The 26,128-nt window shown below is 38.9% G+C and overlaps 1 protein-coding gene across 1 annotated transcript in view; it reads right to left on the minus strand.

Annotated features, from left to right (window-relative positions):
* Positions 1 to 1,594: 1,594 nt before the first annotated feature.
* Positions 1,595 to 26,128, minus strand: part of HS3ST5 (heparan sulfate-glucosamine 3-sulfotransferase 5) — a 159,338-nt gene continuing 134,804 nt past the window's right edge. Inside the window, exons 3-4 of the mRNA XM_083349802.1 lie at positions 20,099 to 20,237; positions 1,595 to 3,484 (exon numbers count right to left, since the gene is read on the minus strand). Of these exons, the coding sequence (XP_083205928.1) occupies positions 2,554 to 3,484; positions 20,099 to 20,205 (1,038 nt within the window). The 5' untranslated portion in view covers positions 20,206 to 20,237 and the 3' untranslated portion in view covers positions 1,595 to 2,553. The remainder of the gene's footprint in view (positions 3,485 to 20,098; positions 20,238 to 26,128) is intronic.

The raw sequence follows: 26,128 nt of genomic DNA on the forward strand, positions 1-26,128 counted from the left end.
AGTATGTAAGTGAAAAGTGCTATTGCTATTTTCCTGATCCATTAATTTAGTCACTTTATCAAAGAAGGCAATAAAATTTGTCTGATGTAGTATTTTTTTTAAATACACCCATATTGGCTTCTGGTCATTTCTAGACGCTCACAAATCTGCTGCTTGGTTTTCTTTTCCAAGATTTTCCAAGATGTTGATGTTAAGCTGATTTGTCTGTAATTTCCTGGATCTACTTTTTTCCTCTGCTTGAAGATTGGAATCACATCAGCTCCTCTGGCAGTTCCCTCTTAACAATCCTCAGTTGCATGTGATTCTCTGTGAATTAACTGAGATGATTATTCAGTTCATTAACTGAGTTGATTGATTTGAATTAAAATGTATTTTAACATGTACATTACATCTAATTTTAGGTTAAAAGAATAACTTCCATTAGTTTCTCATTGCCTAGAGATCAGTTGCATATAGACACATAGAAAATTACCCGTTTCTTTCTCTGAAATACTTTACACTTTACAAATCAGTTAAATTAAACTTGATTTGCATTTACATTCTTTGCTTTTCTTGATGTTATGAACACAGTGGTGATAATCTAAAGAAAACCTAATAGCTCAAGTATTCTTGAAATGTTATTTTCCTCTACTAGAGTATGCAGTAGTTACAAACTACTTTTGGAACTTCTGTGTATTTTACTTAGCTTATGTACATGTGAGGAATACGCACAAATGCAAAAGGCTTAAATTGTTAACATGTAGCCATGCCAAATGGGGTTGCTATTTTTTGCAACCATTACCCAGTGACATTTCCATTCCTTTAAGTGCATCAGATCCTTCTTTCTTCATTCCCATAGAATCAACCCCCCCAATGAGCCTTTTTAAAAAAACCATAGACCCTATGTCTTAGTGATTTCACTCATCTTTACTTCATTGTAAGTCTATTTTAACCTAGTTTTCTAGTGAAATCAGTGGAAAAAACCTTGAAGAATTGGAATGAATGTGATTTGATGATGAAACCCTGAGCTTCAGTAAATACAATGAGTTTTCCAATTCATCTTAGGCAGCGCTCTCATCAAAATCCAGTTTCTTAAACTGTTATAATAAATTGCCTTAAACATAAGCCTCCACTTGCACCTATGGATATGATTCATGGAAGCAGAAAAGTTCCATATAAGCACCATCATCTTATTATAGGAATAATAACATTTTAAAAACATTTTTGGTAGCCTTCCATTTGTAATGCTCTTACAGCTGCAGAACTAATGATACTTGTTTGATGTTTTTGCATAGTATACAGTCTTCTTTTTACAGACACAGCTAAAAATATACCTGACAACAATGCAGTCATTATGGATTACCAACTTAATGGTGGATTTGCATATCTTTGAATATTACTCAATCAAGTTACTCAGACCTTGACTCCAGCTGAACTTGTGAATTGTTTCAATCAAAAGCTTGCTGTTTGAGATAATGAGACATCATAGGATCATCAGACATCCACTGAAGAAAAACAAAAAGCAAATTGCACATATAGCAATTTTAATCCATTCCATTTTAAATACCACAATAAATTTAATTTTCACAATAAATTAAATAGCCATATTTAGTTTACAAAATAGAATTACTTAGTGTGAAACCAGTATTTACAAACAATATACAATATGTACATCAAATTTTTGTCAACATACAAGCATAGAAGGGAGAAAAAAGACTTCTGTTTTGACACATGATTGACATGCTCTAAGTGCCAAGATGATCCATACAATTAAAAACAATAGTGCAAACTCACCACAGGAAATTTGAAACTATGTTGATTGCATGAGAAAGTTTCTTTTCAACACTAGGAAAATATTTTTCAAAAGAACTTAGCATCATATAGGGTATAATCATACAGCAAACCTATACTGGCTTTTCATCCATTTAATCGGCATAATTTTCCCCACCCCAATTCATGGAAGTAGTGAGAATTGTTCATAAAAATGTTATTGGCCTCTTCTTGTTACCAAAATAGAGGTTTCCTAGGGTGCAGTGATAAGCCAATACAAGCCTGCAGCATAAAAGTATTCTTTTTAAAGGGCCAATATTCTTTTAGAAATATGTTATAATAGAAATATAATATTTCTAAACAATATTTAGAAATACAATATTGCATTGCAGATTTTTCAAAAATGAATTCTAATTGCAGTGAATTAGAATCGCAATGAATTTTAAAGCAATATTCTGCCCTCTCTCCAGCCACATTTAATATTAAATTTTATGGAGCAAATAGAGTGCTGACCCTTTGAACTGAGTAGCTGAGTTAATTTCTTTAAATGACATTTTCTCATTTAATTGTACAGCATAAAATGATGCAATTATGCAGAGAGTAAATTCCATGTTACACATGTTCTGTAGAAAAATTGATCCCATCTTATATTTGGTCACACACTGCATATGTACAAGTACGCATGAAAAAAAAAGATTACTTTGATAACTGAGATTATGAAAAGTGCATATTTTTTTATATACTCTAATAGAGATACGGTTGCATATCTCCAGGTGCAACACACAGTGTTGTAGGAAGTTTATCTTAGGGCCAGTTAAATGTCCTCCCTGTGATCTGGTAAAATTTCTGATTGAAAGGGTGAAAGAACTTGCGCAATTTGGTAATGACAGAGGCATCTACCTCTGGATGAATGCGTCCTTTGCTTCCCGCCAGGCACTTGTTAAAGACAATGTTAAATCGCAAGCAGTAAAACCCTCTGGTGGCATTGAAATACAAATTATATTGACTTATCCTTGGAGGAAGATTTAAGAACTTTTCTACCAGCTGGAGTTCTGGCAGCGGTTCTGTAATGAGACGATCACCATCAACAATATGAAACTGCTCTATGGGAAAGTATTTTAACCATCTCTCCAGATGCTTGGTGTAGATGCTGGTTCTTACTGCCTTGTATTTAGTGTTCACCTCACAGGTGTTAGGATCAATGGCCAACTTTTCAAATTTGTAGTAGGTTTTATTCTTTCTTTCCTTTCCCTCCAGCACCTGAGTGTAATCAGAAATAGCTCTTGTTGTGGGTTCCCTGACAATGATCAGTAATTTGATGGATGAGTTCATTTTATAAATCCTTTCAGGGACCTCCTCTGTGATAAAGTATGCAGGGCTTTTCTCAATGGTTATTTGATGAGGATATGAAAATGGCATTTTTTTCCTATACCACTCAATGCCCTTGGCATAGTTCTCATCGTTGTCAAAGAAGTGAATTTCTTGAGAGGCTTTGACCACTGCTGGATGAAGATTTAGCATTTCTAGTAGTGCTCGAGTTCCTCCTTTCCTTACTCCAATGATTATGGCCTTGGGGATTTGCTGGACCAAACTGTGAAGTCGAATTTGCTCTTTGCTGGCATTACCCTTTCGGAATTCATGCAACAATCCACGCTTAAACTGTAGAGCTCTGAGTGGGATTTCATCTTGCCCATGGATTCCAAATCGGCCTTCAATAGGGCAAATGGGTTGCAGTCTGCAATTGGGGGAAAAAGGAGAAATAGTAATTTGCATTATTAACACTGAAATTTTATACATGTCCAATCAGAAGCTCTATTCAGTTCACTAAAGTTAATGTCATATAAATGGGAATGGGCCATATAGCATTAAAGTTAGAGCAGACATTGTGTTCTCTCTCTCTCTCTCTCTCTCTCTCTCTCTCTCTGTGTGTGTGTGTGTGTGTGTGTTTGTGTGTGTGTGTGTGTCTGTTCATTTATCTATCAATCCACATCAGATTAGCCTGGTAGATTATGGTCCATCACCTGCAACAAAGAGACCTTTATCCTGCAGTGGACAGATTTAGGATGGCAATAATAATTAATGATATTAACAATAAATAATTAATCTATAATTTATAATGAATTTTGAGATGATTCACATAGTCCTATCAATAAGGCAAGATACTGATATCTATTTTCATGGCAGGAATTGAATAGACAATATACAGTTTGTCTCTCACTTATAAATTAGCAACCCCCCCAACCTATGTACTCTGAGTCCCTTCGGAGAGGGGCGGTATATAAATCCAAATAAATAAATAAATAAATAAATAAATAAATAAATACTTGTTTTATTCTCAGAAAGTTCCACACTGATTCACTCTTTATTTTCAGTTACATTTTGGAAGATGAACATGTTTTTGACACTCATATATGTTAACAACATTCTGAAATGTTGGCTGTATTATACCTATATCTATCTATATTCATCTCTCTCCCTCTCCCTCTCTCTCCCTCTCCCCCTCCCTCCCTGTACTTTATAAGACAGGTGTGCACAGACTCAATTCTGCAAGCTTGCCTTGGATATCCCCTTATTTAATTTGAAACAATTCAACCCTATTTTCTGGACCTGGATCTAAGCCTATCAAATTTCCCTTAAATTTCTGAAAGAAGAATTAGAATTTTCAAGTACAGCAACTTTTATTTAAGTTTTGATTTTTTAAAAAAATATGCTTGAACTTTGATTCCTTCAAACTTTGATAAAATTTGTAGATGAATTTCAGTGGTGAATGACATGTCATATTTCAGACACACTGACAAAAGTACTTTATAAAAAAGGGAAGAACATTGTAGGGAAAAATGATTCTCCTTCAAAAATCTGAATGCAATAGAACTGATTTGGGGAAATGTTGGGATGGAAATTTAAAAATTCACTACTGATTAAACTAGTACTACTGTGTTTCCCTGAAAGTAAGGCCTATCCCCAAAATAACCCCTAGCTTGATTTTGGGGGTGGGGATAATATAAGCCCTATCCTAAAAATAAGCCCTAGTTTTGGGGTGAGGCACACACTCAAAAATCAAGCTAGGGTGGGAGGGTGGATCTGTCCCACGCTCCCTGCACCCACTTACCTTGCAGCCAGGCCTTTCCTCGCTGGCCCACTTCTTCTGAGGTGTCTTCTACAGCCAGGCCTGCATTTCTCAGTCATACCATCATAGCTTGGTTCTGCAAGTCCTCTGCAGCCAAGGACCGAGCTATGGTTTGAATCCATAGCTCAGTACTCGGCTGCATAGGCCTTCCAGAAAGGCCTGACTGCTAAATGCAGGCCGAGATGCAGCTGTAGAATGAAGCTGCTCCTTTGGCCCCAGAAGAAGTGGAGCGGCTGGATGGGACTGATGAAGTTGAGTAAGACTTCTCCTGAAAATAAGATCTGGTGCCTCTTTTGGAGGCCAAAAAAAAAAAAAAGGAAAAAAAAAGAAAGAAAAAAAGACCCGGTCTTATTTTTGGGGAAACATGGGTAAATTATTTGCTTATAGAGAATTGAATAAATTTTCAAATAATTAATACAATTTTAGAAAGCAATAATCTAGTAATTAGAATGTAGTAATATCTATTCATACTGTAGCAAATCATTATAGTCACTTGTGATTTTGCTGGTAAGTAAAGGTAAAGGTAGGTTCCCCCGCACACGCGTGCTAGTCGTTTCTGACTCTAGGGGCCGGTGCTCATCTCCGTTTCAAAGCCGAAGAGCCAGCGCTTGTCCGAGGACGTCTCCGTGGTCATGTGACCGGCATGACTAGCACGGAACGCTGTTACCTTCCCACCGTAGTGGTCCCTATTTTTCTACTTGCATTTTTACGTGCTTTCGAACTGCTAGGTGGGCAGAAGCTGGGACGAGTAACAGGCGCTCACTCTGCTACACGGCACTTGGGATTTGATCCACCAAACTGCCGACCTTCTGATCGACAAGCTCAGTGTCCTAACCCACTGAGCCACCGCGTCCCTTCTGATTTTGCTGGTTCTGGTATATTAATCACTCGGATCACTGCATTGAAGGAAGAGCTGACCATCAATAAAATCTAGTAATTTCCATTGCTCCCTTTCCTCTCCCCTCCCCACCATGGCATAAAATGAAAGCTACCCTACTTCCCCACCCCATATTAAAGGGGCAAGAAAGCAAGTTGATTAGTATAATCAAAGATGTAACTCAAGGCTGGAACCTTGCTGAAATTCTGAACTGGAACAGAGCCAATTCAAGGCAAACCTAGTTTCCTTCTCATGATAGCAGATTCAGTCCAAATCATCTCACTTTTTTTCCGCTTAAGATTTAGTCAAATCTAATCAAAACTCCTAGAGGTAATCCTTCTGATCATAACTGGGACCTGAATTTCTACTGCTAATCAAGGTGGCTATTAAGTGAGTCATACCTGGTTTTACAAACTTTTTTTTTTGCTTGCTGTTAAGTGAATCACTGCAGTTGTTATTCAGCTTTCTCTATTGATTTTGCTTGTTGGAAGCGAAATATGAAGGTTGCAGATCCCAGGATGCTGCAACCTTTGTAAATTCATGCTGACTCTCAAACCCTTGAATTTTGATTATGCGACTGCGGGTATGGTATAGTGCTCCTGAGTCACTTATTTCAGTGTTGTTGCAACTTAGAATAGTCACTAAATGAATGGTTGTAAATTGAGATGTAGCTGTTTCTTACAAAGGAAATGATACCTGCTAATTGTACAATGAATTGAAAATATAGTAAATGTCATTATTATGCCTATGTTGATAATGGATACTCAGCCAGTGGATCAGAAATTTTTGGCAGAATAAATTGCTCTGCAACTCCTCGCACATCCGCATAATGCTCAAAAGGATCAGGGATAATCCAGAACAAATTTAAGGGAGGCACGGATAGTGCACAGCCAAAAACTGTGTTAGTCTCCCAGATTTGATTAATACAAAAGGGATTAGCAATAGTGATAGCACTTACAGTAGACTTCTATACCCCTTCAAAGTGCTTCACAGCCCCCTCTAAGCAGTTTACAGAATCAGCCTATTGCCCCCAACAATCTGGGTTCTCATTTTACTGACCTTGGAAGGATGGAAGGCTGAGTCAACCTTGAGACCTGTCAGGATGAAACTCCTGGCAGCCGGCAGAATTAACCTGCAATACTGCATTCTAATCACTGTGCCACCACAGCTGCTCAATCTGTATTAATTAATTAATTATACCCTCAATTTCCTTAATCTGTATTGTGTTATTCTAATTAATCACTTATTTATGATCATTTTGCTTGATTTCTCTATTTTTGCAGACGTTAAGCATTGCGCATGAGTGAAAGGTAAAAGTTACACCAAATGTGTTGTATTTTCTTCTAAAGGAAGCAGGGTTTTTTTTTAAAAAACAATTTCTCCTATTAGAAACACACATATCTATATTTTTGAGTATGTTTATATCATACATTTTATTTGTTTCTTAAGTAGGAAATTATAACTTCTGATATAAAGAAGTATGAGTTGATGCAAAATTTGTTTACAAAATTGGGCCAAATAAATTATTTGGGTAGTCCTACATTAGTATTTACTATGTACTTACTGTATATCTCAAAGTGAATGAAATGTTATCTTTTCTGGTCTACAGAAGCTGAATGTTAGTATAAATTTGAGATTTTTATTACTGCAACATGGTAAAATCAGAGGAAAAATATATATTTGTAAATGCATGTATATTATGTATATACTTGCAAAGCATGTACTTATAAAATTAATTCTTCATCCCATACTTTGCTATATTTATTTCTGTGTATTAAATACAGCACTGTGGTGAAATTACTATATGCATCTGCATTTTTACATAATAATAATAAAGAAGTTGGAAGGGACCTTTGAAGTCATCTAGTCCAACCCCCTGCTCAGGCAGGAAACCCTATACCATTTCAGATAAATGGCTGTCCAGTCTCTTCTTAAAGACTTCCAGTGTTGGAGCATTCACCACTTCTGGAGGCAGGTTGTTCCACTGGTTAATTGTTCTAACTATCAGGAAGTTTCTCCTTAGTTCTAGGTTGCTTCTCTCCTTGACTAGTTTTCATCTGTTGCTTCTTGTCCTGCCCTCAGGCGCTTTGGAGAATAGCTTGACTCCTCCTTGTTTGTGGCAGCCCCTGAGATATTGGAACACTGCTATCATGTCCCCCCACATCCTTCTCTCATTAAACTAGACATAGCCAATTCCAGTAACCGTTCCTTATATGTTTTAGCCTCCAGTCCCCTAATCATCCCCTTCATGGGTTACTGCCTTGTCGTGGTGAAGGGGCTTGCATAATTCAGTGAAGCTATGAGCTATGCTGTGCAGGGACACCCAAGATGGACAGGTCATAGCAGAGAGTTCTGACAAAACGTGATCCAATGGAGAAGGAAATGGCAACCCACTCCAGTAACTTTGCCATGAAAACCCGATGGACAGTAACAAAAGGATAAAAGATATGACGCTGGAAGATGAGCCCCTCAGGTCAGAAAGCGTCCAATATGCTATTGGGGAAGAGCAGAGGGCTAGTACTAGTAGCGCCAGAAAGAATGGAGCGACTGGGCCAAAGCCAAAAGGACGCTTAGCTGTGGATGTGTCTGGTGGCAAAAAGAAAGTCCGATGCTGTAAAGATTTTTTCTCCATAGGGACCTGGAATGTAAGATCCATGAATCAAGGAAAGCTGGACATGGTGAAACAAGAGATGACAAGATTGAACATTGACATCTTAGGAATCAGCAAACTAAAATGGACAGGAATGGGTGAATTTAATTCAGATGACCATCAGGTATACTACTGCGGGCAAGAATCCCTCAGAAGAAATGGAGTAGCCTTCATATCAATAAAAACTCTAAAAACTCCCCAAATGACAGAATAATCTCAATTCGAATCCAAGGCAAACCATTCAATATCACAGTAGTCCAAGTCTATGCCCCAACCACCGGTGCTGAAGAGGATGAAACTGACCGGTTCTATGAAGCCCTCCAGCACCATATAGAACTAACACCAAAAAATGATGTCCTTATCATCATGGGGGATTGGAATGCTAAAGTAAGAAGCCAAAAGATAACCGGAATAACAGGCAAGTTTGGCCTTGGAGTAAAAAATGAAGCAGGGCACAGGCTGATAGAATTTTGTCAAGAGAATACGATGGTCATAGCAAACACTCTTTTCCAACAACCCAAGAGACGGCTGTACACATGGACATCACCAGACGGTCAACACACAAATCAGATTGACTATGTGCTCTGCAGCCAAAGATGGAGAAGCTCTATACAGTCAGTAAAAACAAGACCAGGAGCTGACTGTGGCTCAGACCATGAGCTTCTCATTGCAAAATTTAGGCTTAAACTGAAGAAATAGGGAAAAGCACTAGGCCACTCAGGTATGAACTAAATCATATCCCTGATGAATATACAGTAGAGGTGACAAATAGATTTAAGGAATTAGATCTGATAGACAGAGTGCCTGAAGAACTATGGACAGAGGTTCGCAACATTGTAGAAGAAGTAGCAACTAAAACCATCCCAAAGAAAAAGAAATGCAAGAAAGCAAAATTGCTATCTGAGGAAGCTTTTTTTTAAAATCCCATTTATATCCTGCCCTTCTCCGAAGACTCAGGGCAGCTTACAATCTAAAGCACAAATCAATGTGCTTAGCAATAGCCTTCATTCTATGTATATGCCTGCTTATTAGGGCTTTCCAAATAGCTGAGGACAGGAGGGAAGCATAAGGCAAGGGCCCAACTGAATGCAGAATTCCAGAGAATAGGTAGAAGAGATAAGAATGCCTTCTTAAAGAAATAGAAGAAAACAATAGAATAGGGAGGACCAGAGATCTCTTCAAGAAAACTGGAGAGATGAAGGGAACGTTTCATAAAAAATGGGCATGATAAAGGACCAAAATGGCAGTGACCTAACAGAGGCAGAAGAGATTAAGGTGGCAAAATTACACAGAACTATACAAGAATGAGCTTAATGTCCCTGATAACCACGATGAGATGGTCACTGACCTTGAGCCAGACATCCTAGAATGTGAAGTGAAATAGGCCTTAGGAAAGCTGAGCAACAACAAAGCTAGTGGGGGTGACAGTATTCCAGTATTCAAAATCTTAAAAGACAATGCAGTAAAAGTGCTACACTCAATTTGCCAGCAAATTTGGAAAACTCAACAGTGGCCACAGGATTAGAAAAGATCAGTTTACATTCCAATTCCAAAGAAAGGCAGTGCCAAAGAATGTGTTGTGATTCAGGGTCAGCCTGTGGGTTCGGCAGTTGGGTCGGACGACTCAGAGGAGGAGGGGGGTGTTGAAGACCTTGCTGAGGGGGTTGAAGATCTTGCTGATGATTGCCCTCAGGCAGGCCCCTCCCACTTGGTCACCATGGAGACCCAGCTGTGTGAGCCTGACAGTGTGGATGAAGATGACCCACAGCTGGCCCTGTTCAAGGATGCCCGACGCAGGAGGCAGTCAAGTAGGAGTAAACAGAGGAAGGCAATGGGGCTTCTCGGAAGGAGGGAGAGAGAAGCCACGCCCTGAACTCTTTATAAAGGGAATGTGTGGGGAGGGCTGGTTTGCTGAAAGCAACCGCTCGGATAGTGTTTCAAAGCTCCTGTATCTTGGTTCGTGTCTTGTTTGTTTTTGTAGTAATAAATGTGGCAGACGTTATTCCAGCCTCTTGCCGTTTGTAAAGGGGTCGTCCCTGCTTTTGTTGCAGGGCCGGTAGCAGGCTGGTACAGAACAGTATGTTCAAACTATCGCACCATTGCACTCATTTCTCATGCTAGTAAAGTTATGCTTAAAATCCTACAAGCTAGACTCCAGCAGTATTTGGATCGCGAACTACCAGAAGTACATGCAGGATTTTGAAGAGGCAGAGGAACTAGAGATCAAATTGCCAACATACGCTGGATAATGGAGAAAGCTAGGGAGTTCCAGAAAAACATCTACTTCTGCTTCATTGACTATGCTAAAGCATTTGATTGTGTGGATCACAACAAACTGTGGCAAGTTCTTAAAGAGATGGGAGTACCAGACCATCTTATCATGGCATCCGGCCCTCTCAATTCCTGGCAAATAGATGGGGAAGAAATGGAGGTAGTGACAGATTTTATTTTCCTGGGCTCCAAGATCACCGCAGACAGGGACTGCAGCCAAGAAATTAAAAGACACTTGCTCCTGGGGAGGAAAGCCATGGCAAATCTAGACAGCACACTAAAAAGCAGAGACATCACCCTGCCAACAAAAGTGTGTATAGTCAAGGCTATGGTCCTCCCAGTTGCAATGTATGGCTGTGAAAGTTGGACCATCAGAAAGGCTGAGCACCAAAGAATTGAAGCCTTTGAACTATGGTGCTGGAGAAGACTCCTGCGAGTCCCTTGGACTGCAAGGTGATCAAACCGGTCAGTCCTAGAGGAGATCAACCCTGACTGCTCTTTAGGAGGCCAGATCCTGAAGTTGAAACTCAAATACTTTGGCCAGCTTGTGAGAAGGAAGGACTCACTGGAGAAGAGCCTAATGCTGGGAAAGGTTGAAGACAAGAGAAGAAGGGGACAACAGAATGAGGTGGCTGGATGGAGTCAGTGAAGCAGTAGGCGTGAGCTTAAATGGACTCCAGAAGACGGTAGAGGACAGGAAGGCCTGGAGGAACATTGTCCATCGGGTCACGAGGGGTCGGACATGACTTTGCAACTAACAACAACAACCCCTAATCATCTTTGTATAAATATCAGTGTATGTATCAGTGTATATTACTATAAGCATATTTTTTAAAAAAGAAGGAAATAGCTCTTGGCTGGGATAATTATTTTTCCTTATTCTTGGAGAACTGTTTCAAAATCAGCAGCTATCCAACAAATATTACCTAAAAACCAATCTACATATGTGTTTTAAATTATGTGCAAACTATTGAGATGATGAATAAAAAGAAACTGCAATCCAGATCAAATTGCACTGCAGGTATAAAATAAATTTCAGTTTAACTCGTTGTGCTTTTTATCCTTGAAAATATCTCCCTTGAAGCTGTACCTACTATCCCATTTCTTATATAAAGTATTTTTGCTATTTGGGCAAAAAGGCATTTTTAAAGAAAATAAAATTAATTATCCCTCTTTATGCTTCAACCTTAGTAGTGGGTGTTGCCTGGAAATGCATCCATTCAGAAGAACTGTATAACGTATTATACTGGTTTTTTTTTTTAAAATGTGGTACTGTAAGGTGTATTGTGTAATCTAATCCTGAAAGAAATGTTGATGAGTTGAGAACTAACTTCATTGCATGGCACAGGTTTTTCACAACTTAATATCCTGGGACGAAAACATTTTATTTTCTAGAATTGTAATATCTTTTTGCCTTAGAGAATTATTTTGGCTTCCTGCACAAGAATATATTCCTCTCCCCACCATCATATTTAGGATAAAACCGAATTAGAGTTTTTTTTTTAAAGAAGCTAATGAGCTTGTTAACCAAGAAACCCACACACACGACACATAAATAAATCATATTAGGATACTAAATAAAACAGTGAATATAAATTGTAAGATACAAGCAGCAAAGTTATAGTCATAAGAAGATAAAGAAATAGAAAATAGGAAAAATGAGAAGGATAATAGTAATACAACCCTACTAGGAACTTTGACAGTGTTGTGGAGATTAGTTGTTTAGCAGAGTGATGGCATGGGGGGAAAAAAACTGTCCTTACGTCTAGTTGTTCTGGCGTGCAAGGCCCTTTAGCGTCATCTTGAGGAAGGACGTTGAAACAGTTTACGTCCAGGATGTGAGGGGTCTGTAAATATTTTCACAGCCCTCTTTCTGACTCGTGCAGTATACAGGTCTCAAGGGAAGGCAGGCTGGTAGCAATTGTTTTCTCTGCAGTTCTAACTATCCACTGAAGTCTGTGTCTGTCTTGTTTGGTTGCAGTGCCAAACCAGACAGTTACAGAGGTGCAAATGACAGACTCAATAATTCCTTTGTAGAACTGTATCAGCAGCTTTTTGGGCAGTCTGAGCATTGTGAGTTGGCACAGGAAGAACATTTTTTGTTGTGCTTTTTTATCACATTTTTGACGTTAGGTGTCCATTTTAAGTCTTGAGATATTATAGAAGCTAGAAACGTGAAGGTTTCTACTGTTGATACGGTGTGGTACAGTATTGTAAGAGATGGTAGAGTAGGAGGGCTTAAACTAAAACCTACTAAGCTAAAACCTACTATCATTTCTACAGTTTTGACTATGTTCAGTTCAGGATTGTTCTGGCCACACCACAAGGCTAGTTGTTCAACTTCCTGTATGTATGCAGATTTGTCATTGTCTCAAATGAGACCAATCACAATTGTATCATCTGCAAACTTCAGTACTTTTAACAGAGGGATCCTTTGAGATGCAGTCATTGGTATAGAGCGAGAAGTGAAGACAGCACACAGCCCTGGTAGGGGGGGCTGTGCTAATTATAGAGGTATCTGGTGTGATTTTGCCTAGCTTCACCTGCTGCTTCCTGTCTGTTAGTAAGCTTATGATCCACTTACCAGTGTGGTCAGGCACGGCTAGCTGAATCAGTTTAGTTAGAAGAATATCTGGAATGATAGTATTGATTGCCGAGCTGAAGTCTATAAAAAGGACCCTTGCATAGGTCCTTGGAGATTCAAGATGTTGTAGGATGTGGTGCAGAGCCATATTAACAGCATCATCTGCTGATCTTTTTGCTCGGTAGGCAAATTGCAAGGGGTCTAACAGTGAATCCATGATGTTTTTCAGGTGGGCCAGCACCTGAAAGGGTTTTCCTAACTGCGGATGTCAGAGCAACTGGTCTGTAGTTGTTCAGCTCCTTGATGGAGGGTTTCTTTGGCACTGGGATGATAGAGGGTTTGAAGCAAGAAGGAACGTAACACATCTCTAGTGATTTATTAAAGATGCGGGTGAAGATGGGGGCCAGGTGGTCAGCACAAGCTTTCAAGCAAGAAGGAGTAACTTTGGGCCTGGTGTTTTTCCTGGCTTTGTCTGTGAAATAGATCTCACACATCTTTTTCTGTGATCACCAGAGTTAGGGGGCCCAAAGGGATGGGGTCAGTTGTAGGAGGCTTGGCTGTTGTTGGTGTACCTGTGATGGAGATGGTGGCGTTAGTTGGCAGTGGTTTCCTCTCAAACCTACAGTAAAAAACGTTCAGATCATCTGCCAGTTGTCGATTCCCTTCAGCATGGAAAGGAGGTTTGCTGTAACCAGCAATAATTTTTTAAAGAATTTTTCAAACATTTGCTGGCTCATTTGTAGAGATTTTCACCACTTGTATATTTTCATAATTGTATGTTGTCTTCTAATACACTTTCTGTGAAATTCTCACTTGTCCTGCACTGGTGCTAAGGAAAGGAATAGTGGCTAAAGAACTACAGAACCTGGAGCACCTGCTTTATTCTAGAGCAGGGGTAGGCTTACCTTGGCTTTTTTATGACTCATGGACTTCAACTCCCAGCATGGCTCAGGATGGAAACCTCTCCCTTTACTCTCAGGAATTCTGGGAGTTGAAGTCCACGAGTCATAAAAGAGCCAAGGTTGCCTACCCCTGTTCTAGAGCATCGGAATCCTACCTGAGGACCTCAGGTTTTTTTTTTTAAAGGAAATATGAAATGTCAATTTTGGCCAGAAATAAACTGATGAAAACGTGGATGAATGATGCAGCTTCATGAAAAGCAGCTCACCATATAGCAAGCCTTTCAAGAAAGGAATTGGCCATTCTATGCAGTACACCATAGATCTGTAATTTAGAGCTGGGGGACTGGAGAGCCTGGTTACTTCAGGACTGCAGGGTGGTAAGTAGGGTGATAATAGAAGCTGGATGGAGTTTGTTCATGCCATGCTAGGGACAGAAATTTCCTTTTTTTCTGCTCTGCTTTTCCCTGATTTTGGAGAGAGGTTTGAGGGTTTTCTTTGTTCTTCTAAAACTACATTAAGCCTATCTGGAAACTTTTTCTACAGTTTTTAACCAATATGTTCTGGCCTCAAAATGGCAGGAAACCATGCCACACCTCATTGTTAGTAGGAAGGGGTTCTAAGAACTATTGAGAAGTCTGGGCTCTCCGTGCCCATCTGATTTAGAGCAATCAGCCTCAGCAGGGAAGAGATATCCAATAGAAATATGGGCCTTACAAAGGACAGAGGCTTACATCAGAGGGGGACTTAAATGGGAGGGAAAGTGAGATGCTGTTATTCTTTGGCTTCATTACCTGACTTCATTGTTCATATCTAATCCTCTAACACAATTCTTAGCTGTTCTGTAACCACTGCTTTCTATTGATTGAGTAGTGCTCATGCCACAATGCAAACACCGAGTTGTATAGCTCCAGCAGCTGGGATATAGAAGGTCTACCATTAACGTGCCCCAAGATCTGTTTCAGTGGGTGAAAGAGATATTACAGAGAAAGGATATCCAGACTTTGGGATCATCAGGATAGAATTCACTGATGACTACATATCCATCAAGCGCAATGAGAGAGGAAAATAACATCATTCCTTTTTCCCATTAGCGTATGTATATATGGATCCTCTGGAAGTCACCATTGCAGAAGTTCAAGAGTCAAGTACTATGTCTGGATAATTTTATGACCATTAATAACATTTGTAGCCAGGCAAGCCTAGATTGGGGAAAAGGTTACAGTAATTAAATTTCATGCCTCAGGTCATAGGCCAAGTTCCAGCATGAGACAAGAAGAAATTTCTGTCCACTCTATGTATCTACATAATTGCCTGGGACCATTTTGCATATTTTCACAATGTAGGATTTTGATGGTAGATGATGGTAGGGCTAGAAGAATCAAAAGGCAGGGCTAGATGAATCAAAAGTTGTAAGTAAGATTGCCGGAAGAAATATCAACAACCTAAAATATGCAGATGATACCACTCTAATGGCAGAAAGTGAAGAGGAACTAAAGAGCCTCTTGTTGTGAGTGAAGAAGGAGAGTGGAAAACATGGGTTGAACCTTAACATTAAGAAAACCAAGATCATGGCATCCGGCCCTCTCAATTCCTGGCAAATAGATGGGGAAGAAATGGAGGTAGTGACAGATTTTATTTTCCTGGGCTCCAAGATCACCGCAGACAGGGACTGCAGCCAAGAAATTAAAAGACACTTGCTCCTGGGGAGGAAAGCCAGGGCAAATCTAGACAGCACAATAAAAAGAATTTTTTTTAAAATGTGCATGTAAAAAGAAGATGGTTGACCAAAAGAACAAACATTGTGGAGTCCTTGGTGCTCTCTGAGGTTGGTTGTTGGTTGCAGGTGTTCATTTCTTGAATAGGTAATATCATCAAGTGCTAATGAGTGTGGTAGGTGAAAAACAACCCATCCTAACCAAGCGCTCCAAAGAAACAACCCTATCTTTCATAAAAGAAACTGTGTAAGAACATTATTCAGACAAATACAAACCCACTGCAACAACCATAACACTCGAAAAAGGTAATATACTACCTATACATGTTCCAACAAAATGGATATCCACTCAACTTTATTAAAAAGGGCATCATCATAGCACACAAACCAACTAAAGCACTCTAAAATAAACTAAATGAAAAGATTCACTAGGCCAACAAGAAAAAAACACAAAAAAGGAGTCATCTATAAAATGCAGTATAATGTGATAACAGCCACTATGTAGGAGAGACAAGCAGTGTGCTTGTCTCCACTGTAGAGACAAGCAGTGTGCTTCAGCTGCTAAAAAAGCCAGCACAGTGCTAGGCTGCATTAACAGAGGGATAGAATCAAGATCACGTGAAGTACTAATACCACTTTACAATGCCTTGGTAAGGCCACACCTGGAATACTGCATCCAGGTTTGGTCACCACGATGTAAAAAAGATGTTGAGACTCTAGAAAGAGTGCAGAGAAGAGCAACAAAGATGATTAGGGGACTGGAGGCTAAAACATAAGGAACGGTTGCTGGAATTGGGTATGTGTAGTTTAATGAAAAGTAGGATGAGGGGGGACATGATAGCAGTGTTCCAATATCTCAGCGGTTGCCACAAAGAGGAGGGAGTCAAGCTATTCTCCAAAGCACCTGAAGCCAGGACAAGAAGCAATGGATAGAAACTAATCAAAGAGAGAAACAACTTAGAACTAAGGAGAAATTTCCTGATAGAACAATTAATCAGTGCCTCCAGAAGTTGTGAATGGTCCAACACTGGAAGTTTTTAAGAAGAGACTGGACAGTCATTTGTCTGAAATGGTATAGGGTTTCCTGCCTGAGCAGGGGGTTGGACTAGATCAGGGCTTTTCAACCTTTTCACCCATTGTACCACTTTTAGGATATGGCAATATCTGAGTACCACCAGTTGCCTAGGAACATGTCAAAAACTTGATGACCAAAAAAAAAAGGAAAAAAGAGATGAAGTACAGGTAGTCCTCGACTTACAACAGTTTGCTTAGTGACTGTTCGAAGTTACAATGGCACTGGAAAAAGTGCTCCCCCAAGCCACAGCCTAGCAAGACACCTGCCTGCCCACCCAGTAGCGCTCTTCCTCCTGTCCGAGGTTTTCATTGTTGTGAACATTTCTGCTGAGGATTGGCAGCAGGGGTTGGGGTTGGGCGGTGTTTGGTTTTTATTGCCCCCATCTTCTGGGTGGTTGCAGCAGGCTTTGTCACTTCACATGACCCTGGGACACTGACCGTCATAAATATGAATCAGTTGCCAAGTATCTGAATGTAAATCACAAGACCCTGGAGATGCTGAAGCATTCCAGCTGATCGGCGCTTCCTCTGGTCTCAGCAGAAGCGCCAGGATCAGCGCCGGGCTCTTGACAGCCCTGTAGCTCCAGCCATCTGTCACTCAGGCTTGTGCGGTGCTGCCACTGGTTCAGCTCATTCCCCTCCCCCACTACCACTTTTATAGGATGGTCGTGTACCACCTGCCTGCCAGGTACCAATGTACCACAGTTAGTACCCGTACCACTGCTTGAAAAGCCCTGGACTAGATGACCTCCAAGGTCCCTTCCAACTTTGTTGTTGTTGTTGTTGTTGTTGTTATTATTGTAGCAGAGGACATATATAAACACCAAGTAGCAATCAGAAGACACAATGAAAACTCTTCAATCTCTCCCCAGATGGACAGACTCAACCATAGTTTCAATTGGGAAACAGCATCCTAAACCAAATAAACTTTTAAAATGCTGGGGAATTCCTGGAATCTTGGCTTTCAGATAAATTAGCCATCAATAGACACATGGGGTAAACCTCATGTATATACCATGCAAAAGACATAATAAAAAATGTGGAAACCTTGGTGCTCTCTGACGTTAGTTGTTTGCATGCAGATGTTTCATTAGCTGACTAGGTAACATGATCACTGATGTTACCTAGTTGGCTAATGAAAGTTCTGCACCAGAGCACCAAGGTCTTCGTGGTTCAACTGTGAGCTACATATGTTGTCTTCTACTCCGGCAATCTACACCCAGATAAGCAGGAATTAATATCAGACAAACAATCAAGCAAAAACAACAACAAAAAACTTAATCCAAGAAGTACCAAGGAGAAAACCACACCCCCACCAACACTGGCAGAGCAAGCTACTGTATATAAACAGGGAGCAAACCTTACATTCACAAGCACTGATGATGTAACCTGGTCAGGCAATGAAATGTCTGCAAGCAAACAATCAATCTTAAAGAGAAGCAATGGCTCCACAATTCAACCGTAACTTACATATATTCTTATCCACTAGAACAAACACTGTATCTTACAAGAGACAAAACTAAACTAATTGGAAGGGGCTACACAACCATCTTAACCAACATGCCTGTTGTCCTAATATGCATAAAGTGTTGGAGATACAGACAAGTCTTATTCATTTTGTTTAATAAACCTTATGCATAGCTTGCAAACTGCATAGGCTGTGGGGTTATTTAGCATATGGTATATACAATGTCAGGGAAATCTACGCCTGCTAGACACAATGCAGTCCTGACAGCTAAGTTGCTAGTTCATTTTGTTCGGTGCTTGCTTGCCTATCCTTGGTGCAGCATGGGGGATGAACTTGCTTTACACTGTGGGGTAATAGAACTCATACTCTGGATCACACAATATGATTTGGTGACACAAGTATAATGACTGAGATAAAATTAAGCAGCTCTACATGTATCCAGTGTCCAAATGGGAACCCATCTGGATCTTATAAATGCTAACTAGCATTCCATGATGAAGAAAGATAAGCCCTAAATGTAAGTATAAATAGTTAATCATCTTGGCTTTGTTTTTCCTTTTCTCTTTCAACCAGTGACTTTAATTTTTTATACAACTCATGTGAATTTGGCATTAATGCAACTGGATCTAAGAAATAACACACCAATAATTGACTAAATGCATGTAATGTTTATGTTTGCTCCTTTACCATCTAAATACAGTCTCAGCCTGGTATGCTGTTTTTGAATGGAGGTTTTACAATATTGTGCATAATTTTAATTACCATTTTAGGATACTAATTGCTTCCAAATGGATTTCAGAAAGCAACTTTGATATATAAATCTTTCATCAGATAGACTTTCTTTTAATTTTACCATTTCTTGGAGCAACTTAACTATCATAAAACAGAAAAAAAAAGTTTGGTAATTGAGTCTTAGTTCCATATTCCATATGAAATTGCAAATAGTTGTTTCCTGTAATTCAAAGCCAACAATGTTGGGCATTAACAGGAATAATAAACAAAACTGGCATAGTTTTATGTCTCACAACTGCCATGGAAATAATCATTTCCAGCAAGATCTTTCCATTCACTATATCTGTTTCAAGGGGGAAAAAAATCCCGACCAAAATCTAATTAACAGGGTTTAAAACATGCTCTATATCCCCCAGCAATCTTTCTAGTGCAAGAAGATCCAAAACTGACAAACTTTGTAGGCTTGTGCACAAGTTTAACTACTGCTGTACCATATTAATTGCTCACCCATAAATATCAGAAAAGAATATGTACAAAATACTACTGTTTATTGAAACTTAAAGTTAGCCTGCTATTGCGCACAAAAGCTGACCTATCACGGTGATGTGTTTACAGTACAGTATGCTGCTTTACATGCCTTCTGAACACAAATGCTAGTCCACCTGGAATATAAGTGGACGTGGACCAATGTACTGGGTTCAGCAAGCTAATGCTCCTTCAGTTTCCCTGTGCCTTCCCCGTCTTCATACAGAAGGAAACTAATAATGAAAATCAATACTACAGCAGATTGTCTTTTTAAACGCCAGCAGTGAGACAAAGAGCTGGAAACCTATTCAATTATATTCAAAGCTTAGGAGGAAATTGGCGTGGGGCTGGGGGTGGGTGGGGAAAGCACCTACAGCCATTTATAAGTATTGATGTCACCGGCACATGCTAATTTAAAGACTTACCTATCCAAGCTCCCAACTCTGGCAACTAGATAGAGAAGGCTTCCAATAGCAAGGCTGCCTAGCACAAGGAGCTTCTGTCTCAGCAACGCCTGCTGTTTGAATAGCATGGCCCTCCATCAATCTTCAGGACTTCTTCAGTCTGCAGATACCAAAATACACAAACCATTCGTGAGCAAGAGACAACGTAGAGGGAAATGTTTATTAACAGGCGGGCAAAGAGTTTCTGTTTTCCTGTAGTATCAGACGAAGAATTTTCTATATTCCATGAATAATGAATCCTGTAATTAATGGATTGCACTTCCAATGGATTTTAGCACTTCCAAATTTAGACTTGCATAAAGTCCTTGGTAGGGTTTCTGTAAAGTCGGTAGACATATCAATTTCACCTCTTATGTTAAACCATTCCTCCTGCATTTTTCTGACATCAACATATTAAGGAAGAGCAGATAAGGAGCACAGAAATATGTAAATATTTTGCTTTATAGCTTTTGTTTTGGTGGGAACAAAATAGGGTGTTTTGATGATAAATTGCTTGTATGTGGGTCAGGTCAAATTATTACAGTGTAGGGACTGATGGGATGAATTAAAATCCAGTATGGATAAGCAAAAACTCCTGCATCACAAGGCTTTTACTAGTCATTGTTTTATTCATATGCTGTTTTCTGCAGCAAGAATTATTTCTACTGCCAAAGTTTCATTTACCAGAGTTTCGTTTAACATCCCTCCATGATGTCCTTCCATTCTCCTTTGTTGCTTACCTACATACTAATTTATTAGTGGTCACTTGTAATCAATGTGCCTGTCACTATAACACCTGGTTTGGTCCTTAGCTGGCTGGCTATAGCATGTCTGTTGAGCCGTAGCAACTCAAAGAATAAGTTAATTTTAAAACAGGGACACAACATTGGATTAAACTGTGTTAAAAGATTGGGAGAGACAATTTGGTAAGATTATGTATTATGAGAGATAATACCAACATTGCACAGAAATACATTTGTGTTTGGTGGGCCAAGAGGTAGCATAAACATGCCTTAATGACAGAATGCACAATTATTCTCCATTGTGCAACATGTCTTCATATGCCTGATTGTCTGCATAAACTAGAGATAATGATTTCAAAAGATCCTGAAGATGGCAGATGGTCATTTCAGGTAACTGGATCACTCAAATTTTTAAATTCCTGCTTCTAATGAACAATATGAATGAGTTCTGAATAGAATGGTTGATTTAATTCTATTATGACACTTTTAAACTGCAGAGTTACAATTCCAACTATTATTTTGATTTAAAATGTAGTTTTCTTTTGTTTTCATAATCAGTTCTGACTCAGGAAAGGGTTCCATTGTAATAAAACAAAGGCTATCTTCAGAGATTCACAGATTAAAATATGAGCTTGATTTTTCCCTCAAATTAAGTGGAGATTAGAATGCAAGTGGAAAATATTTAAGGGATTTACAAACATGTAAAATATGCTGTAATCAAAGCCCAGATCTATTTTCAAGTGCTATAGGTCTGAGGTATAGCCATAAAATAACTTTCTATTTTTGTTTTATTTACTATGCATATTTCTTTAATCCAGTAAGTAGCCTTTTTTCTTAGATGGCAGAGTTTGAGCAGTGTTGAAAGAAAAATCTTCATCGGGGTCCAGTCGAAGCCGGGAGTAAACAAAATGGAGACTGCTTTAGAAAGAAGGATGTAGTTTATTGAAGAGCAATGCCAGACAGAAATGTGGCTCTGGGAAAGCTGACCACATGTTGCTGGGAGTGATGGGTTTTTATACCTTCTTGGGCTTTTGTCTTTGGAGTTCCTGTTCCTGTGGTATGAACTTTGACCTGAGGTTCAGTGTCTCCTTTTCGTATTCTGATGATGGGTTAATTCTATTATATCCTAAAGGTCATGTCTTTAGAGTTTGGGTGGGGTATGTAGATTTTAGGGGTCTTTGTCTTTCTAATCTCATCAGCTTCTAGCTTCCTGGCTCCAATCTTTCTGAATAGGGTTATCAAATCTGCATTTCTGCAGACCTGCCTCTGCCTAGTTTCTGCTTGGGGCTATTAAGAAAAACTGGGCCTGCTTTTCTGCCTTTAAGATCCTTTGGGGAAATATAATATTCTACCTTTTAATATTCCCAAAATATTTCTTTCTCTGGGGAGTGCTGTCCTCCCACAGTAGTAAAGATGTATTATTGCCATAAAGTGCCATATCTGACACAGAAACCGTTAATAAAAAGAAATACACCAATCTGAAAAGTTATGTATTAATTAATAAAGGGACAAGAGATTAAAATGACAAAAAGAGAAAAAAATATTTTGGAGGTGACAAAGTACATTGGATGATAAGAAGGAGAAGAAGAGAATCACAGTCAGATTTGCCAGATTCTATTATTAGAGCTTGTCTCAGTAGATCTCCTTGGAGACTTGTTTCCTGTTCTGGTCCACCTCAAAGGGCTGATAGCACTCTTACCAGAATCATAGTGCTTCTTCTCCTCTCCCTCTTATAACCCAGTGAATCAGGAAGGAGTCAGTATGACTCCTCTTAATATTCTCTCCCTTCCTAGGACTTAAGGAATGCTACTCTCCACTTTGTTTACATAATGGTTTCTGGATGTTTGCTTCAAAGCCTCTCTAAAGAAAACAAAAGAGTATAATTGGTCCATCAGTGGTAATAAAACAGATCAAGTTTTTTTTTAATTGTCTAGGGATAATGTTAGAAACTATTACTTCACAAAACGTGTAGTGGAAACTTGGAATCAATTTCCAGTGAAGATAATGGGTCAGTCATCAGTAACTGAGTTTAAACCAACTTGGAATAAACACACGTCTATCATCTTACTAAATAAATAAATAAATAAATAAATACATAAATAAATAAATAAATAAATAAACAAAATAATAATAATAATAATAATAATAATAATAATAATAATAATAATATAAAAATATAAAAATATAAAAACAATAAATACATAAATTAAAAAGGAAACAACAAACAAACAAACAATCCAAAGGGCAGATTTGATAGATCCCTGGGTCTTTTTCTGCCCTCAGTTTCTGATGTTTCTATAATGTTTTGTGAATCTGGGAGATAAGAATTCCACTTAAATGATCAATTCCAAGTAATTGTATTTCAGGTGCTGCTCACGTTTACAATTGGTTGCGGTTGTGGTCACATGACCCATGATTTGCGACATTCTGGCAGAAAATGGCAAATAATACCCATTGCATATGCTGGATTCACTTAACAAATACATAGGTCGCTTAATGACCATGTGATTTGATTTATAAACATGGTGAACATCATAAAAATAGTTGTAAAATTGAGTCTGGTCACATGCCTCAACTTATGACGAAATCCTGAACTCTATTGTAACTATCTGTAACAATAGGTAATTTTCACTCATCGTTCAAATCAAATCTCATGGATAAACTGACCCTACTGGCTTTTCATAGGAAACCCTGAAATCTACAATGAAGCTAGCAAGATCATAAAAGAGCCTGACCACACCCTGCTGGCCTTTAGAAAGGCTGTCAAAAACTGCTTCTTTCTCTGGATTTTTGTGTTGTAGCCCTGATTGGAAGATGGTGTCCTTTTATTTAGGATCACCTTTTATTATTATTTATCAATATATGTAGTGTGATTTTGTATTCATGCCATTATGTTTTGCTGAATTTTCTGAAAACCATCCAGAGTTCTTTCGGTTGAATTGGCAACCATATAAATGTTATAAATAAATAAATGCTGGAACTTTTACAGGAGCATATAAGCTTAACTTAATTCTGCCTTTCTGAAAGGATTTATCAAGTAGAGAAAATAAGTATACATTCACTTTTCCTCTCAGATTGCTGGACTAATATTATTCAGTCAATAACTAAATTTTGCCCTGCAGCTATGAAAATTTGATCTCAGCTCATCTCTGATGTATGGTTTTGCCTAGCAAACCCATTGCAACCCACTCCAATTCCGTTTCCTCTGTAATATAAAAAAATAAATGCATTTTTTATTATGCAAGTATATCTAAATGTCCTCAGTTGTCAACATTTTTCTTTACTCTGTTTTATGACAACTAACAGCTATTTTATTTGGTCTCAGCCAGGTGATGCATTTTAAATATTTCCATAGTTCTCACATCTACTATTTGATTATCTTTTCTATTTTTCTTAGCTTATGACCGAGTGTCTTATATATTAATGATTAGCTATGGTACAAAATATCTTTCCACAGCCTTCCTTAAAGTGCTGCTGACTGAAAGTGCAGTGGGACCGCAACACAGTATCTTAATGTTTCATAAGCATACATTTCTACCCATAATTCTTTACTGTATATTTCTTCTCAAGAAGCATTAATTTAAGAATCTCCTTTTTATAGGGCACTTGAACATGAACTATTCTGTGCCAGCAAAAGCCGAGACCTTTGTGCTCTGGCATCACTGACTGAGTTCGGCCACTAAGCTCATTTGTTTCTAGCCGGTCAGCTGCAAAAATGAACTCATTTTTTTTTGTAAGGTGAACCTCAGCAGAGATTGCGGGCAACCCGCTTCCCTATTAGAGGGAACTCTGGCTCACCCTTGCTCCTGAGAATCAGCTGGCTCAGCACGGCCATAGAGTAGCAGGAATGAAATAGGCAAGAAGGCTTTTTGTTTGCAAGAGGATGTGTGGCTTTTCATTTCCTTTTCACACACTCCTTTTCTGCGAAGTGTGGAGGGATAATTTTTATTATTTCAGCAAAGTGGGTGTGCCCCGGGCAGCTGAAAAAGTATGCATTTCCTTAGAACTGAGCTCCTATTCATTCCCACTTCAGCCACAGTTATAACATGGCCTGATTACAAAATTGATAATGTTGTGACAACTCTCATTTTTAATACAGAAGGAACCACGGCGTAGAGCCGGGCATCTTCCTCCCTTTGAAATTGCAGCAGTTTTGCAAATTGCCAAATAAACATAGCATGTGCTGAAAATAAGAGATGAGAGGACAAGGATATGGCTTGCATTTTATTTAATTTACATTTTGATTTGAAGGAGAGATGAGGGGATTTTGTTGTTGTTCTGGGAGTACATTTGCTTGGGAAAGCACTGAATGGCTGACTTATTTGCAGGCCCTACTTGTTAACAAGAGGAAGACAAATGGCTGGTAAATTGTGTGATCAACAGTCTGGGATTGGCAAGTCTGTTTCACATGGGTTTGGAAGGACTGGGATTGGAAATAGCATGTACCCTTACTGTGCCAGTCCTCAAAGCAAACTCCACTAGTTGCATGACCATTTTTCCCCCAAACATTCCCCGATGCATTTATTAGAAGTAAGTATGAGACCTGGCTGAAATTTATTGTGGAAAAATTGTTTTTCCCTTGTACCGGATTTATAATGCAGAAGAATTCTATCATAGGAACAATGTTGTCACTCTAGTGCTAATATCATGAGGCATATAAACATTCCATTAGGCGAGGTCCTAATGGCTTGTCAGGCCCAAACCCAGAGATGGCACAGTGAGGTCCAATCGAGTCCAATTATCTGCTTTATACCTAATGGACAGAATCTTGCCAAACTAAAGCTATGATTTTCTTACTTACAAAATGGAACATGTGAGATTCAAGTGTGGCTATCCTAAACTTCTTCCCCTTTCCTGCCATCTAGCTTGGGACTGTCGTTTTCTTAATTTGGGACTTTCTCAAATTGCAGCCATGGGCAGCTTACAACTGAACTAAAATAAAGAAAAAAATTCCACAACAAAAATAAAGCAATATTAAGAATGTAACATGTCAAAAGTAAGAAAATCATTCTTCTAAATCACGGGTGTCAAACTTGCCACATCACGTGATGTACCATGACGTATTGCGACTCTTTTTGCATTGCCGGCAATGAGGTGGCCGCGGCTTCGGTATGATGAAACTGGCCCACGGGCCGGCACTTTGACACCCCTGTTCTAAATAGTCACAAAAGTCAGGTTTTCCCTAGTTTTGATTAAACATTGTAGGAGCCCAACTATGGGATTTCTTGGCTTAATTAGAGTAATTTAATTCTTGACTTAATTAAAGCTT

This window comes from Vipera ursinii (genome assembly GCF_947247035.1).
Source record: "Vipera ursinii genome assembly, chromosome: 1".
In the NCBI taxonomy this organism is placed as follows: domain Eukaryota; kingdom Metazoa; phylum Chordata; class Lepidosauria; order Squamata; family Viperidae; genus Vipera; species Vipera ursinii.